At 39.1% G+C, this 17,531-nt stretch overlaps 1 protein-coding gene and 2 long non-coding RNA genes across 4 annotated transcripts; all 3 read right to left on the bottom strand.

Annotated features, from left to right (window-relative positions):
- Positions 1-11,851: 11,851 nt before the first annotated feature.
- On the bottom strand, positions 11,852-13,403 carry LOC149988444 (uncharacterized). 2 transcript variants are annotated; one of them, XR_016504434.1, is made up of 3 exons: positions 12,990-13,403; positions 12,627-12,741; positions 11,852-12,535 (listed from the first exon to the last, which is right to left on the bottom strand). It is a non-coding gene; the product is annotated as an uncharacterized LOC149988444 (long non-coding RNA). The 2 variants fall into 2 exon arrangements; XR_016504433.1 differs by having other exon boundaries at positions 11,852-12,741.
- On the bottom strand, positions 13,384-14,320 carry LOC149988443 (uncharacterized). The gene is made up of 2 exons (XR_016504432.1): positions 14,201-14,320; positions 13,384-13,536 (listed from the first exon to the last, which is right to left on the bottom strand). It is a non-coding gene; the product is annotated as an uncharacterized LOC149988443 (long non-coding RNA).
- Positions 14,250-15,459, bottom strand: LOC112285360 (17.4 kDa class I heat shock protein). Its single transcript, XM_024526102.3, has one exon. The coding sequence runs from the start codon at positions 14,995-14,997 to the stop codon at positions 14,536-14,538; it is 462 nt and encodes a 153-aa protein (XP_024381870.1). The 5' UTR covers positions 14,998-15,459; the 3' UTR covers positions 14,250-14,535.
- Between the last annotated feature and the right edge of the window lie 2,072 nt (positions 15,460-17,531).

Here is a 17,531-nt window from a genome sequence, read left to right as displayed (position 1 = left end):
CCAATGTCTGAACCTTTGGTCCGCCTTGGTCCGTTTCATCATTTCCATAAGTGAGATTGGTTTCGACTTCTTGAGCTTCTTCTCCAACTCCCTCTCCCACCTGCTCTCCGTTCAATAAAGCTGTCAAGTCCTTGTTAAGTGCTCCTAATTCCCGAACCTGAGACTCCAAAAGCACAATTTGGGTGTCTCGCTCTTTCAGCTGCTCCTCCAGGGCATGCACCTGTTTCTCTAATTCCCATAAAGATGTACTTGCTGGATTGACCTCTCCTTGCTGCGTGGTAACTGTAATCATTTCTGCCTCCAATTCGGCAATCCTTCTCTTCAATTGCTCGTTCTCCATCTTCGAGCTCTCCGATTGCCTCCGAAAATCGTCCTCCAATTTGGATCTCTTGGCTTCCAATTCCGCCACCCTATTCTTCTCCTCGTGGTATTGGTTCCGCAACTCCATACACTCCTGCTTGGTAAGCTCCATCAGACTCTTTGCCAACTTGTTCTCCTTGGCCCATTCCGCTTGGGTCTCCTTGAATTGTTGCTCTAATCTTGAATATTTGAGAGCGTCCGTTACTGAAGCACGTTGTAAATCTCCAATCTTCTTCTTCTGATCCTCAATGATCTTGTCCTTCTCCTCTAGTACCTGTCTAAGGCTGAACTCATTGTCCATTTTCTCAACGGCCATCTGTAATTGAGTAATTTGTGTCGAGATTAACTCCTTGAGTTCTCTTGCCTACTGGCCAGCTTTTGATAAACCCACCCATTGATAATACTCTACCAGTACTGGTGGAGTGACGGCCATATTGGTACTGGGACGACCCAATTCTCTAGATGACGAGCAGACATTGGTCCGTTCGTAATTTCTATCTTGGCTGCACTCTACTATCGCCGCTTCCTCGACTTGTTTTGATGGCAATGGCGTTGACTCTACTCTTGTCTCTGTTGCTACAATGTCTAGTCTCTCCACCATTGAAGGTTACTTCAGTTGATATCTAATTGCTTCACACACGTAGTTGGAGCATAACATCGTGATAACCTTCCCTGTTCTTCTTTTCACGTCCAATTCCGCATGGATTCTGGTCGCAATATACGCTGCCCAGTTGAAGACTATCCCCTCCAACGTCACAATTGCTGAAAACAATAACCTCCTTGCCATATACGTCGAATGTCAATTCAGCCCTAATCGCTTCTGCACAAACCGCATCCATTCTCCTAGCTCCGGCGTAAGTGCATCCGTTGTCTTCCACCCTTGATTTTTCTCAAATGCTTCATTTCCCGACTTGAAGTACTTGCTTCGAACAAAATCAGACTCCAAGTCTTTCGATACCGATAGCTCACTCATGGGAAGATATAGAACCTTGTTCAACGTTACCTCATCTATACCAATAATTCTCTCATGAACCACACTGGACCCGTCTTCCGGATCATAATTCGTCACATATTCCATTAACAATGCTATATCTATTGGTGGTAGCCTCTGCGAAAACTTCAGAAACCCATACATCTGTGCTGTGCGAAACTCTCTCTATCTCCTTTGCGACCAAAAAATGTCCATAGCGACCGGCTCCATGCTGGTCACTATCATGCACTCCATTGGTGGCAATGCTCCCTTTGTCTTGACATTACGCTGTCGCTCCTCTCTCGTAGCTGTCCTCTTCTTACGCTCAATCACCATCTTCGCTACTCACGATAATCCTCTAAAACCTGTGCTTAGCAACGTGAATCAAGAAATTGCAATGTAAACAATGCCAGCCAAGAGCCCCACTCCTAACTTCTACCCTGGTTCTCCTCCTGATATGACTTAACCTAACAGGCCTATAACAACCTATCCTATTAGTGTCTTCCTGACGGCTCACCTTCACTCAACCTGTCTATAATCTCATCATCACACGCTCTTCCCTTCCCATCACAACTCTTGCGCTGTCACTTCAATACTAAATTGGCTTTCTCTCTCCCCCCCCACCGATATAAAACCCGTCCCGGGTTTATGTAGCATACAGACGTAGCCGATTCCCATTTATACGCGTGGTAAATTTAGCACCCATAAAGTCTTCCAATTGGACTGAGCCATCGGGAAAACCCTCAATGACTCTGTACGGCCTATGCCACCGAATATGAAATTTTCCTGAATTTTTTTTAAAACGACTGTCATAAAGTAGTACCAAATCATTGGGCATAAAAAATTTTGGTTTTAATTTACTATCATAATAACTTTTCCGTCGCCTTTGAGTGGCCTCCTGTCTCAATAGGGCATTGGTTCGAGTTTCATCCAACTGCTCCAATTGTGCGAAACGAACTTGTAATGACTCTGTATCCCCCAATCGTTCCTCGAGTGCAATGCGCAAACTCTGAACTTCGAATTCGATAGGTAATATTGCTTCCTGACCATAAACTAATTGAAAGGATGTGGCATTAGTCGTAACTTTATATGCAGTACGGTATGCCCACAAAGCGGCAAACAATTTAGTGTCCTAATCCGTGCCTGCACCAGATATTGTCTTGGTGATAATTGTACATAATATGCCGTTGGTCTTTTCTGTTTGGCCATTTGCTCTGGGATGATACGGTGTCGTCTTGCAGTGTTTAATCTCATATTTAGCAATCAATGCTTCAATTGTACTATTAATGAAATGGGTTCCTCGATCACTGACCAATTCTTTTGGACAACCAAACCATGTAATAATATTTTCATATAAGAATGTGGCTACATCACTAGCACTATCAGATTTTGTTGCCTTCGCTTCGGCCCATTTGGTAACATAGTCCGTGGCAACCAATATATACCGTTTTTGTCCATGGCGAGAAGCAGGTGCAATTGGGCCCACAAAATCAATACCCCATTTTTTAAAAGGTGCCTGTGCCAGAATTGGAACTAACAGCATCGCGGATGTACCCGTAGGACGACCAATTCGCTGGCACAGGTCACAACGACGTGCAAACTGGTGAGCATCCGCAAACAGTGTCGGCCATCAATATCCCGCCTGTAAAACTTTGCGTGCTGTGCTGTCGCCTGCAAAATATCCACCACAACTATCCAAATGACATCCTTCCAATATAGTACGTGCTTCATTCTGGTAAACACAACGGCGTAAAATTCTGTCTTTCCCTTGTTTATATAAAGTTTCTCCAATCATAGTATAAGGTGCACTTTTCAAAACCAATCTTCTCTTAAGCTTCTCCGTAAAATGGAAAAGAAAAGTTTGAAAAGTCAAATACTGTATCAATTCGCTATATTCCGGCGTAATTAGGTCGATAAGAAATACCTCAGCGTCAGATAATGCATCAGAAATGGGTTCATTTCCCAATATATTGGACAGTCGCGATAGATGGTCCGCATTGGCATGCGACTTCCCCAGCCGTACATTAATAGTAAAATCAAATTCTTGAAAAAGCAATATCCATCTTGCGATGCGGCCACTCAACTGGGGCTTGTTAATCATATATTTTAAAGCATCATGATCCACGTGGAAGACAAATTTATATCCAAGAAGATAATGCCGAAACTTTTGGACAGAATAAATCATTCCCAAAGCCTCTCGCTCAGTTGTAGTGTAATTCCGTTCGACAGCCACCAATTGACGACTTGCATAATAAATAGGATGATCGTGGCCCTTGTCATCCTTTTGGCTCAATACCGAACCAATCGCAACATTAGAGGCATCAACATAAACCTCAAAAGATTTTGTCCAACAAGGGGCAACCAATATTGGTGTAGAAACCAATTTTTGTTTTAATGTTTCAAATGCAACTGTACATTCCTTGGTCCAAATTGGTTCGAGACTGTCCGATAGTTGCTTTTTCAACAAATTTGTCAATGGAATACAGATAACAGCAAATAGATAAATAAAACGTCGATAATAGCTAACATGCCCAATAAAGGTGCGAACACCTGTCACTGTATCAGGTATTTGGAGTTCTAGTATAATTTTTATTTTATCCGGATCGGTGGCGATACCTATTTTGGATACGATATGACCCAATAATTTTTCTAAGGGTACCCCAAATTTACATTTTTCTGAATTCAAAGAAATTCCAAATTTAGCACATTTGCCTAAGCACTGGCCCAATTTGTCTAAGTGTTCTTTTTTGGTGCTGAATGTGCAGAAATCATCTAAAAAGATTTCCATTGAAACCCGTAACTCATCTTGGAATGCTTGCATCATCACCCTCTGAAATGTAGCTGGCACATTACAAAGTCCGAAAGGCATGACCTTATAAGCAAAAGTTCCCCAATCCGTAGTAAACATAGTCTTTAATTGATCCTACTTTGTAATTTGTACTTGATTATATCCGGAAAAACCATCAAGAAACGAATAACATTCGTGGCCTGCTACTGCATCTAAGATACTATCCGTAAATGGTAAAGGAAAGTAATCCTTCTTTGTAGCAGCATTCAACTTTTGAAAATCTTAGCAAATTCGGACTTTCCCGTTCTTCTTCGGAACCATAACTATCGGCGAAATCCATTCGCTATGTGGTACAGGATATATAAATCCCACCTCCAGAAGCTTATCCAATTCCTCTTTTACCATCAATGAATATTTAGGATTCAGTCGATGTTGCCTTTGTCGTACTGGTGTAGCCGTGTCCTCCAATTTTATTCGATGCTCACAAACTTCAGCTGGAATATCCTTCAAATCTTTATAAGACCAAGCAAAAGCTGATTTATGTTTTATAAAATAATCTGTCCAAAGCTCTTTAGTTTTACCCGTTATACCATCATAAATTTGAATCAATTTGGGATTATTCTTTGTGCCTAGATTTATTGATTGACACTTTGGTCCATTAAGAGCTTCAGCGGTAATCTTCTGCTCTGTTTCGGGATCTTTCATAAACTCCGACTAATTGGAGCTTTCCAATTCGGGATCTATAGCACCAACTTGATTAACATCTCTTCGCTACATCCAGTGTGCAATCATATGATCTGAATCATCAATAACGTCTGGAGGAACAAAATATTCTCCTGGTCCTCCACAATGGTAAATATTCCTATTTTGTACTGCAACTTCCCATGCCTCGACAGCCTTTGATTTTGAAACAACCAGTTCTTCTTCCGTATACTCCTGTTCGCAGTCCGATGTATATTCTGGACTGGTAATTTGAGTTTCTCCGTGATAATAGACAGGATACATTTGGAGCACTATTTTATCCTTACCCTTTCCAATTATTAGCGTTCCACGACCCCAATCGTTTCGAGCTTCAGCTTGATATAGCCACGGTCGACCCAACAAAATTGGATATGACAATACTGTGCTTTGCAATCGAAATACAATATAATCAATTGTGTATGTAATCCCTGCAACAACTGTATCAATTCCTCGTAAAGTACCCATAGGTCGGACTCGACTTGAATCTGCCATTAGCAAAACAACCGTAGTTGGCATTAATTGGTCCAATCCCAATTCTTCCATTGTATCCACATTCATGAGGTTAACGCTAGCCCCGCCATCCACTTGTACACCCTGAACTAATACTCCATCAATTGATACATCAATAGTCGGCGCGCCTGGATCCGGATTCAAACTTACTTTACGAATTTCTTTTTGACGAGTTCTTCGTTGAATCAAAGAAGAGTTTAAGGTGTTACGGCATTCTGGTGCTACTGCCAATAATTGCTTTATTGTGATTGTTGGTTGAATTGAATCTAAATCCTTCAGAATATCATAGGGTTCCATATTGGTCATGATTCCCAATGTCTTTTTTTTCTTACGGATTTCGGATTCCGGTCCCCGTATATTGGTACTTCCAATATCAGGAATTGGTACTTCCTCGATTTCTGGTTGCAACTGCTTCTTGAAAATTGGATCCTTTAACTGGTACGACTGTCCACCGTATTGGTGTAATATTGGTACTTGTGAAATTGGTGGACGCACCAATATATTGGTCGAATTGGGTTGTGACGGTGATGCTTCATTCAATAATGGAGCAGATTTTGGTATTGGTCTGTTGACCGGGGCTGGTATCGATTTCTCCAATATTTGAATTGGTTCTTTGCCTTTTTGCTGATTTCTTGTCAATACTGCGTGAATCGCTTCCACCCGATGTATCGGTGATTCCTGTGGTTTGTTTGTTTCTTCTATAATTTACACTGTTGATGTCATGTGCTGGTCCCTACTATTTGGATTAAAAGGCACATTACATTGGTAGTGGTAATGACCAGATTGCTTACAATTTACGCAAAGAGGTGCGTATTCTTCGACAAATCTTGGGTTGTTGCAATCACTTGCATAATGACCCAATTGGCGACATCGAAAACAACGAATTGGTTTTCTTCTTGTCCCGTCAGGTACATTGGGAGTCTCCGTCGGGACATATCTTCTAGGTCGGTTCCATGTTGGTGCAGTAAAGGATCCAGGTTGACTAGTTGTCGCCATTGCTGAATTGGTCTGTTGTATTGGCATCGATGGTTGATTTCCCATTTGATTTTGGCCACCATTCTGCATATTGGTCCCATAGGGCTGATTATAGTTAGGATTTTGGAAATTTCTGAAACCATGATTTACTCTATTATTTCTATTTCCATTCCATCCACCCGTATTTCCTGTTTGTACTTGATTTACATCCCATACAGTTGGTTGTATCATTGTTTGCTGTCTTGGTAAGTACCAACAATTGGCAGTGTTATGCTTTCCTCCACAATACATACACTGTCCCATCTTCTGATGAGGCGAGGGGCATTCCGTATCAATGTGTCTCTGCCCTTTACAGTTGTTACACCATACATTAGGTCTCATATTAGAAGGTTTATGCCTTTTCTCTTTATCTTTAGTCATATGCACGGCTAATTCTTCCATTTTCTTTGTTAGATTTAACAATAGAGCTTCGTTAGAATCATTAATTATTGAATTCATTGGTACTTCAAGTTGTCGATATGCCATCGACGAAGGATAAGTTGCCACGGGTGGTATCGCTTGCAAAGGAGTGGCATTAACTACTCCTTGAGAATTGGGATTTCCCATACTAGGCGCAATCATTCGTGGGTAGCTCCCTATCATCGTATTGGTCATTGGAACTTGATTTCCTATACTAGGAAACATTGTGGTTCCCACCATCAACAGTTGATCATAATGGCACTCCTCCCACACCTTTGCACGTGCTAAGGAGGCAGCTACCGTAACTGGTTGAGACTCCTTAATAAACATCTTCAATTCTGGGGGATGCAACCCATTCACTATTATTGACAATATAAACGCGTCTGGCATTTGATTGTTTGGCCATTTACGTAATATATCTGCAACTCGGCCATAATACGACTGCACCGATTCTCCCACAAACATTTTACTGTTCAGCAAATTTTCTCGAAGACGATCTTCGAATCCTATTTATCAAAAATGAGTTAAGAAAGCATTTTTCAATGCTTCCCAATTAGAAAATTGTCCCACTGGTTGTCGAATATACCATTCAAACGCTGTATCTTTTAAAGTCGCTGGCAGCCATCGCACCCAGATATCTTCAGTTCTGCCATTATTGGCTACACACGCTGTCAAAAATTGAGACAGGTGTTGATTGGGATCAGAACCCGGCCATCCATTAAATGTGGATAATGAAGCCACGCTGGTGGTGCGATCTCCAATTGCTCCCATCTGTACCGCTATTGGTACTACAGGTGCTTCTTTTGCCATTGGTGCTTGCGCTGGTCTTCTTGCTATATTAATATGAATTCTTCTTTTTGTTCCAATTTGATATTTGCTCACTCTTCTTTCTTGTAAACTATCGCTATTATTCAATTCTTTTGTACTTAAACTTCTTATAATTACTGAACTTGACTCTGACGCTTCGTTACTCGCGGTATCCCCTACAAGCGCTTGCGGTAATTTCTCCAATGGTATATAATGGTGCAATATTGTACTTCTTTCAGAACTTGGATATGCTCGAATACTTGCACATGCATGCAACCACGGCTTTATCCAACTCCATCGATGTTTCTTACGTTGAATCCCTTCTTGTTGTTGTCGTAATAAATTTCTGAAATAAAATCGCTCTTGTCTTTCCTTTACTTGTTGATTCCTTCTGTGATTATCATAGTCATAATCACCGCTCATACTCCTTCGATCTCGTCTTTTGTACCATCAATTCTTTAACATTTCATACTGTTGACAATCCCCGGCAGCGGCGCCAAAAATGTAATCGTCATTTGACTCGGACTCAAAACACCAAGATATTTGATGAGTATAGGTGGGTTCGATCTCGAGGAAAGACTCGTTGTATGAATTGGATATGTTATGTCACAATTGATTATGTATTAATTATCTAAAACTTCCAAAGTTCTCTTCCTCATCTCAATTCAATCCCTTCACAATCTCTACAATCGTTCACTGCCCTGCAGCTACTCAATATCACTGACATTCCTGACATCTACAAGATGCTTAATCTCTTTCCATAGTACTTCAATTCTCAATTTCTTTACTTTTACTCAATCTTCCAGTGCTACTATCACAATGCAATAATCTCTATTATCACAATCACACTTTCTTTCTCCAAATTAATTAATTCGAATTCATAATTTTTAATATCTCAATCACAGTTTCAGCAATCCTTTTCTTAAATCCTATACTAAAGAAAAACACAAAAGCAAAGAAAACAAAAAGGTAGCTCCAAGCTTTACCCTGACTCACGACTATCACAGTCTGGCCCCCATTCCTTCTTCCTCAACCTCTTTATCCTACCAAAATATGAATCGTCATTCAGCAGATTCCACAGGTTGTGAAACTTTGGCTTCTTAACTGCATATGTTCCTAACTTCCTACTATTAACAACTAATCGAACTAACCATTCATCGAAATCCCAACATTACTACTATTTAACCGATAACAAACTAGAAAAGTCATTTATACATTCTACAGTATGCATGAGAAGTTTGATGGAACAAGATTGAAATTTCAAGGAGTTCTACAATAAGTCAAGTTCTATCTAAGATTGCATTTCTTATAATATATAAGTGTAAAATTCACTTATTAGTCCAATTACAAGATGGCTTCAATTAAGAGTTGCTTGTAATGGGTGGTGTGATGTGAAAGTAGCAAGAACAAGAATAAAAGAAGTAAAACCCAAAACAAGTGGAACAAGTGTAATCAAGCAATTGTACACTACAAAACTAGTCACAATTTGTTCACTGAGTTTTTATCTAGTAAAAAGTAAAAAATAAAAATAAAAAATATATTTTTAGAAATTTAATTTTTTTATCTTTCCAATGGTATAAGAAACATATAAATCCTAGTTACTATGAATAAGTTATGAAGGTTTAAAATATAACAAATAAATGAATAAAAAGTTAAGTAAATAATCTTACCTGAAAGATAACTTGCTTTAAAAAATCGAGAGTTTGAGCCTCACCAAAGCTTTCAAGTAGTGCATATTGGTTCTCAAGAGAGGCCATGAGGCCTTAGTCTTATCTTCCTAACTACCTTCAATGTGCTACAACCCTTATCGGACTTGTAAACCTCTTTTCTTACAAGGACTATACTAGCTGCTAGTCTTCCTATTTTCTACTAGTAAATTCCATAATTTTTCATTTTTGACTTCACCATAGTGTTTAAAAACACCTAATTAGCCGAAGGGCCTTGAGTGGCCTTCTAATCTTGCTCTATTTCTTCATAATGGCTCCCAAAGTGATAAAACTTATTTTTACCCAAATCTTTGAAATTGCTCAAAAAATTCCTAAAAAATTCGAAATAAATTCTAGATAAATTATAAAATTCTTATAATGGTTCTATAATAATAATATCAGTTTAAAAATATAATTTCCTATCTTGATGATTTTTATAGTAATAAAATCAATTTAAATCTATTATAAATCCTACTTCCTATATAACTAATTAAAAAGACATGAAGTTATTTCTCATGCTTTTTCTAACTACTAACTAATATTTATAGTTTTTCTTATGAGTAATATGTATAGATAGAAGGCCAATATAAATATTGACCTTAGTAACTAATCTTTACTACTCAACAATAAGTAAAAATCCTAAACTAACTAAAATAATTACCTCCAAGACTTATTAAGATTCCATTTCTTCTCCACTACTTTCCTTTATTTAACATCCTCTAAGCACAAATTCACCTAAAAACTGTAATTTTGGCAATTTACATGCATTCTTTTGTCCTAAAACAACTAGTGAGTCAATTTGATGACTCATATAATATCTTGATGGATTTACATAAGTTGAATTCATAGGCACATTCCTATTATTTTCTTTCACCTTATAGCCATGTTATATTATCAATTTTTTTATTATTTATTTATTCAATATTTTTTAGAAATATTTTAAAAATCTAATATTAGCTCAAAATAAATCACCTCAATTCAATTGAAAAATTGATAAAAATCATAGAAATCTTCACTAACCTTTCAAATGCAATTTTAAAGATCCTAATCTATTTGAATTTTAATTATCTTTAATTTAAATATCTAATTAAATTCACATTTATAAAATGTATTTAATATAAATATATTTAAAAATTTTCCAATTTAAACCCTTTGATTTTACACAACTCACAATTTTTTCAAGAAGAACTAAAATATGTTAGGTTTCTTCAAAACATAAGAGGGTTCATCTACTTCTCTACACCTTATGATGGATCAAATCTTATTAATTATAATAATATATTTTTGATATAAAAAAGATGGTATTTGATATGGAAGTCATTAATATCGGAATTGAGCATCTAAAGTCAAGTTTTAAAGACATTGAAAGAAAAAACTATTTCAATAAATAGACACATTTTGCTATTGGATTATTGAAATGCATGAATTTTAATGTTTCTTAGATTATTGATGCAATTATCAAAAAAACCTTAACAAATTTTGAAAAATGTAAAAAAATATTCTTTTATTTTTTTTAATTTTAATGGATGGTATAGAAAAGATAATATTAAATAAGTACTTATATAATTAGAATATTAAAAATAATCATGTAAAATATTAATTTGAAAAGTATATTTTAGAATATATAAAATCTTGTATTATTTGAGCATGTCAAAAGAATCTATTTCATAATTTAATTGATTAGAAGTAGAATTTAGAATAAAATTTAGGTGTTTAATTGAAGAAAATCAAAGATTGCATGTCAAAGAATAATGCTTCATTAGTAGTTGATAATGTAGGTGTTGAAAAAATTTGGAAGAGTTGCAAGTATATGCTTTCAAAGATACCAAAAAAAGAAATAAGATAATTGTGACTACTTGACATTGAGATATATTATATGATTATAGAAATGATATTTATTATGTAAAAATGTTGAATAAGTTTAAATCTTCAATTTTTTTTTTCTTTTTGATGGAATTATTGAAAAACAATTTATAGAACTACAAGACCAAACTAAAGCTATTGTTAAGGCATGTAGAGCATTACCTTTGAATCTCCAAGTGTTAAGACAATTTTAAGAAAATATAATATTAAGAATATTGATAATGAAAGGAATATATGAAATGAAGCATTAAAAAGATCATAAAAAGCCAAGCCTTTTGATAGACGTGACAATGATGAGAAATTGTAGAAAAGATTAAAAAGTAGTCATGATGCTTTAGTTAAGGATGATAAAAGCATGTTTTTATTCTTTACTTGTATCAAATATGAATGTAAGAGAGTTTCTTTTAGATTTAATATACTTGAGGATTGGCTTACATGAATTTAGATTTTAATTATTAGAGTTAAAATCTTATAAATATATTTCTAATTAAATAAAATAATAAAAATAAATGGTTAAAAAATGGTTAAATATCTCGAAGTAGTATATTTTAACAAGTATAAATCATTGAAGAGACTTCCACCATCTATTGATGAACTAGAAACACTAAAAGAAATGAGCATAGATGAGTGCAATAAATTAAAAAAAAAAAAAAAAAAAAAAAAAAAAAATCATCTATTTGAAAATTTATTTAATTTGCAATAGCTTAATTTGATTGGGTGTGAAAAATTAAAGACCTAGTCACATACAATTGGTAATTTCAAATTTTCAAATATTGGTTTTGGTCAAATGTGAATCATTTTAGATATTAATTGGTGATACTTTTGCAATCATTTATAGACAATTTATTTGAATTTAAAAAACTTTTGTTTAGATTTCTACAAAATATTAAAGACCTTGTTGCAAGCCCTTCAAATCCATCGTCCTGTCGCTGGTGATCTGCTTCGTTAGAGTCAGGTTTGATTTTGCCACCAGCATCTGACTGATGCTCTAACGTCTATCCTTCGTGCGTTTCCTGGGCTGGATTTGACTGCATATTGTCGGATGAGAAGCAGATCAAGGGGGGAGGGGGGGGGGGGGGGGGGGTTGCGTATGTAGATTCCGTTAGTGTGCGTTCAAGCAAGGTCTGATTGGCAGTGAGGTGAAATAGTAACTCGGTTTGCACTCATGGGTCGTTGATGTCGGAACAGATATCTGGTAGAGCCTGATCAGGCCTGAGCTTGTCATAGAGTCTTGGGCTCTAATGCTGTGTCTGGAAGACGTTTATTGCACGCTTTGTGGTTTAGTTGGTAGCTTAATGAGTGAAGATGACCCTGTCTTTGGATCCATCAGCGCTTTCAAACTTCGTCTACCATGTCCTGAAGACACTCCTAAAATGGTTGAAGTCAGTTTATTATACGACAGCTCTGAACCCTGAACTCATTCAAGATACAACGAAGGTTACCAGACCTCGTGTACCACATCGTGCAGTTGCCAGTTGTTTGCCTCACGCCAGAGCTGACGCCAACGTTTTCCTATCTTTGAACAGATTGTGCATTGGTCGGTGCGGCTGAGCTCGTGTTATCTGCAGATTATTATGCAGATCAAATAAACTGAAGGTCGAAGAGGTGCACTGGCAATTCTTAATGTTGTTGTGATCAGGTTGACACTGTTAGGCTTGGAGTTGATGGTCTGAGGTGTTTATGAACAAACGCATAGACAGTTCATCGAGGTCTAAATTATCTTTTGTAGATGAGCCTTTTCATTTATCTGAAGAATCTTGAGTGTAGATAAAAGCATATTGTCGGATGAGTAGCTCCACAGAAAGGTTACCTCAATATCAGGCTGCATTGTCTCATTCTTTGCCATTTCCAAACTCAGGCAATATAAGTTCCAAACTTTACCAACCGCCATGTTGAGCCATTCTGCATTCCCTTTCTTCTTGTCACCTTGCAGTACCATTGACAGTGCAATATTATCTGCTTCTGCCCCTTAAGGTTTAGTGCTTGTTGCAGCAGATTTTCTTTTGTGCTGGGTGGCTTAGTTGGACCTGCCTCCTTCGTACTCGATTCCTTTTTTTCGCTAAGCCGCGCTTTTCTTAACCAACTTGCAAAAGCTGCTGCAACAAGCACTAAACCTTCAAGTCCCAGAAAGCTGTCACCTGAGAAAGAAATAAGTGGGGTACGAGGTAAAGCATCAACACCGGTGAAGTAATTCCTCCAATACGACTTGGTGGCAAATCCTACATTTCATTTAATGCTGCTTCCAGCAGTCTATACTTCGTGGTTTTTGCTGGTTTTACAAGTCCGAATGGTTGTGGATGTGGTTCAATGTCGTCGTCAAGAATGTAAACCTCCTCTTGCGTTCTGTTCAGAACCTCCTGTGTTAGAAATAGAGGCGTCATTGATCTCCTCTGGTGCTCTACCGCTCACAACTTTCTCTTGCTTTCTATTTTTCAAGAACCAACTAAGAAACTGTCAACTAGTTTATCACTCTTTAGTTTATCGGCTACTCTGGCTCATGAATGCCGTTTTCTAGTTTTCCTTGAATTTTGGATATCTCTAATCCTAAACTTACACTGGACATAATCCACTAGTTTGGATCATCTACCATAGAAAAAGTATTTAGGGCCATGGCTCTGAGTAGTTAAACAATAGCCCAGAGGACGAGTATGCAATATTCCTCCACTGGAAAACGCTATAGGGGACTAAGGATAGCTTGAAGAATCTGTGAAGACCTGTAAATCTATAATCGCGGCTGTAACCATCGTAACATAAGCGATGTTAAGCTCAGATGAAGCGAGATGCATTTAATGTCAAGTTGCAACGTGGGCAGTCAGATTCCCACTCCCTGCAGCTAAATTTCTAGCCGTCTCCACTTGATATGTGACAAGACCCTTGAAGTCCCACAAGAGGTATACGGAACACACAAACAACAAAAATATGAGAAACACAAATAGAATGAGGTGCAAGAAGCGACGCAACACGGCCAAGGAAGGTGTCTGCCATGCAAGTTTAATCTACAGTTTAAACATAGGAGCGAACCGTCACATCGAACATACACACACATCCGACCACATCACCCTTCACAAGCTTGCGATTAACCGCTCTAAGCAGCATGTCTCTTTTATTCACATTCTCCTTCATTCGTGTACAATGGCCCGGGGCGGCTCCATCGCAAGCCCCAGCGTTCACAAGTATCTTCCATCATTCACATCCCTCTCATTCGTTTCACACATTTCAAAGTCACCCTGCGCATGCTGCAGGATGCTGCCTATTCCTACTTCCGCACTGTAACAAATCCCGCGACAGCGCTCGTTCCCGATTCTATGTACACGTTCCGCGACCCAGTATGTAGCACACCATCACACCTTCACGCCTCACGCGATCTCTATCTGGCGCACTTGTGGCTTCGGTTCCTGAAGCTTGGGAACTGTCACCGTCAGAACTCCGTCCTGCACCTGCGCCTTCACTTCGTCCGTGTTGGTGCCCTCCGGCAGCCGGAACCGTCGCATAAAACTGCCCTGCGCACGCTCCACCCGGTGCCAGGTATCGCCCTTCTGCACCTCCTCTTTCTTCCTCTCGCCGCTGATTTCCAGCGTCCTCCCCTCCACCACTCGCACTTTCACCTCTTCCTTCTTCAGCCCAGGCAGGTCCGCTTTGAAGATGTGCGCCTCCGGCGTTTCACGCCAATCGATCCGCGTGTTCGCCACGGCCTGCGCGTCGCCTGCAAATCGCCGGGACGGCCCGCTCTCCAGCACCGAGAAAGGATCCCACACACCGCCGAACTCGAAGGGATCCAACACACTGTTGCCACGACCGCCGAACAGCGATAGAGCCATGTCTGCCTCGACCTCTCAAGAACGCAGGACCCGAAGAAAATGCACTCAACCGCGTCTCACCCCAAGCTGCGACCTAAGAGCCTCGGAGTTCAAGGAACGGCCGACCTACTTGAACGAATAACCTCCCACAATGGACGCTCACAAAAATCTCAGCTGCCAAACTATCTCTCAGAAAGCTGAAGACCACAACTGGACACACTTCGTCAACCACACTCCGATCGTAACAACTCAGTCCGTGTTGCAATCAACGATGCGCGCTCTGACGCCGAGAGCCACTATATATACTACTCCAGAATGCACAATGCAAGGGCGGACCGAGGGAATTGCAAAGAGCGTCGGAAAGGAAGGAAGCAAGGAAGAGTGTAGAATTGGAAGCAGATGGTTCCCGAGCATTCTCGACTCACTCCAGGGGACCCTCTCGAAGCCTCCAGGGCCTCCCTGCCTCGCCCGCATCCTTTGCCACTTTGGCATCCATTGTGCTGACTTGGCATCGCCGACGTGGGCACTCCGGGTGTGTTGTTCAGGACGGTGTGAGGGCACTTGGCTGCAGTGTCGACTCCAGTCTACTTCAGCTCTACCGTAGCTCCAGGACTGGTTCAGGGCGTCATACCGTGTGGCAGGGTGGGTCCCTGACTCCTTGGTTGGTTGGTGCAGCAGAAGCACCTATTAGGAGTTATAAGATGCCAAACAATGTGTAATAGATCTATGGTTTATTTTTTTATGATAAAGCTCGAGAATGAATTCTATATTATCTATAAATTTGAAAAAAAAAAACTAAATAGTTGGATCAAGAGATATGAATTTCTAAAATTTAGAAAAAAAAAATCCTTTTGATGAGAATTATTTTTTTCAAGGGATTTTTATTACAATTTGGATATTTTATGTAAAGTAAAGGGATTTTTGGAAGCCAAGACTTTATTTATATATTAAAAATGGAGATATAGAGCTATGGAAAAATTATGATATAAAGATGGATAATTGTTAGGGACATAGTCCTTAGAACCTTCTAGAAACAAGTTTCTAGAACCTTCTAGAAGCAAGTCTCTAGAACCTTTTAGAAGTTTCTTAGTTGGTAGAAGTTGCTAGAGAAGCTTCCTAAATAGGAGTATATATTGGAACCGAGACTGAAGAGTTCTTCAGTCTCGACAACACATCTCTTGGAATTCTAGCTCATCTCTCTGGTGTTGTTCTTATATTCATCTGATTAATCTAGTTCTTGCCAATTCTTCTTGAACTTCTTGTTAGATCTCGAGTCTGTATTTCTGTGTCCGTGACAGTTTGTCGAGACTTCACTCACCTCAGATATCAGAGCTACTTTCTTTTTTGTTAGAGTGTGGATTACCCCTGTACTTGGAAGTATACTAGCATTTTAGAGGTTGCGGATTATCCTCCTTTAAAGTGATACTTCTTTTGTTACAATATTGGAGTCTTATTCTTCTTGGACAGAGTGGATTACCCCTTTTCTTGAAACTCTTGAGGCGTTTTAGAAGTTATGGAATACCCTCCTCTAAACCAATATTGTTTTCTTCTAGAGTCATTTCTATCCTTTTCTTAGAATGGCCATAGGCCAAGACATTAATATAATGGAAAGTTTGGAGTCCAAGTTGGATGCTATCATGAATGCCCTCGCTACGTTATTACAAAGAATTGCAGAGATTGAAGGAGTCGTGGCAAGGTTTCATAATGATGGAGCATCTGAGATGGTACAATCTAGGTTGCACTAGCCTCAAACTTCTGCACTTGGAGAAGCGACTTTACCTCAGGTTCGATAAGCACCGCTGGTTCTACAATATAAGGAGCCCCAAGTTAGCTTTTTGGACAAGTTCGATGGTACGCGTTCCAAGTTTCGAGGATTCGTCAACCAAATCAGGTTGATAATAGTTTTACAGCCCGAACGCTATCGAACGGAGAAGTCACGTGTTGGACTTGTTGGAACCTTATTTACAGGGCAAGCTTTATCATGGTTTGCTCCTTTGTTTGAGAAACAATCGTCCATACTAAACAACTTTGAAACCTTTTTGGAGGCGTTTGCGGAAGCATTTGGTGAACACGACAAGGTTCAATGGGCTACAACAAAGATCCGGTTACTACGACAAGGGATGCGCTATACATCAGTCTATGCATCGGACTTCAAGCAATTAGCATGCGACATCCATTGGAACGAAGAAGCATTGATGAGTCAATTCTATTGGGATTTAAGGGACGATGTGAAGGATTTGCTGTTAACTCTTCATGATCCGCAAATGCTCAATGAAGCTATTAGCCAAGTTGTGAAGTGTGATATCTGCCTATTCCAATGCCACCAAGACCAATGTTCAAAACAACACATGATTCGCCACGCCCCAACTATATCGACAAGCAGCGTGAATTCACATTCAGAGGTAGAAGACATTCAAATTGATGCAGTACGTATCAAATTCCTTAGTCTAGAAGAAAAAAAGCGGCGTATGGAGGAAGGTCTATGCTTGTATTGCGGTGAAGAAGGCCACAAAGTTAGAAACTGCCCCAAGAAGCAAAATTGACGTATTGTTAGG

This window comes from Physcomitrium patens, chromosome 8 (assembly GCF_059467195.1).
Source record: "Physcomitrium patens ecotype Gransden chromosome 8, ASM5946719v1, whole genome shotgun sequence".
NCBI lineage: Eukaryota > Viridiplantae > Streptophyta > Bryopsida > Funariales > Funariaceae > Physcomitrium > Physcomitrium patens.
This window is presented reverse-complemented; position numbering and strand designations above follow the sequence as displayed.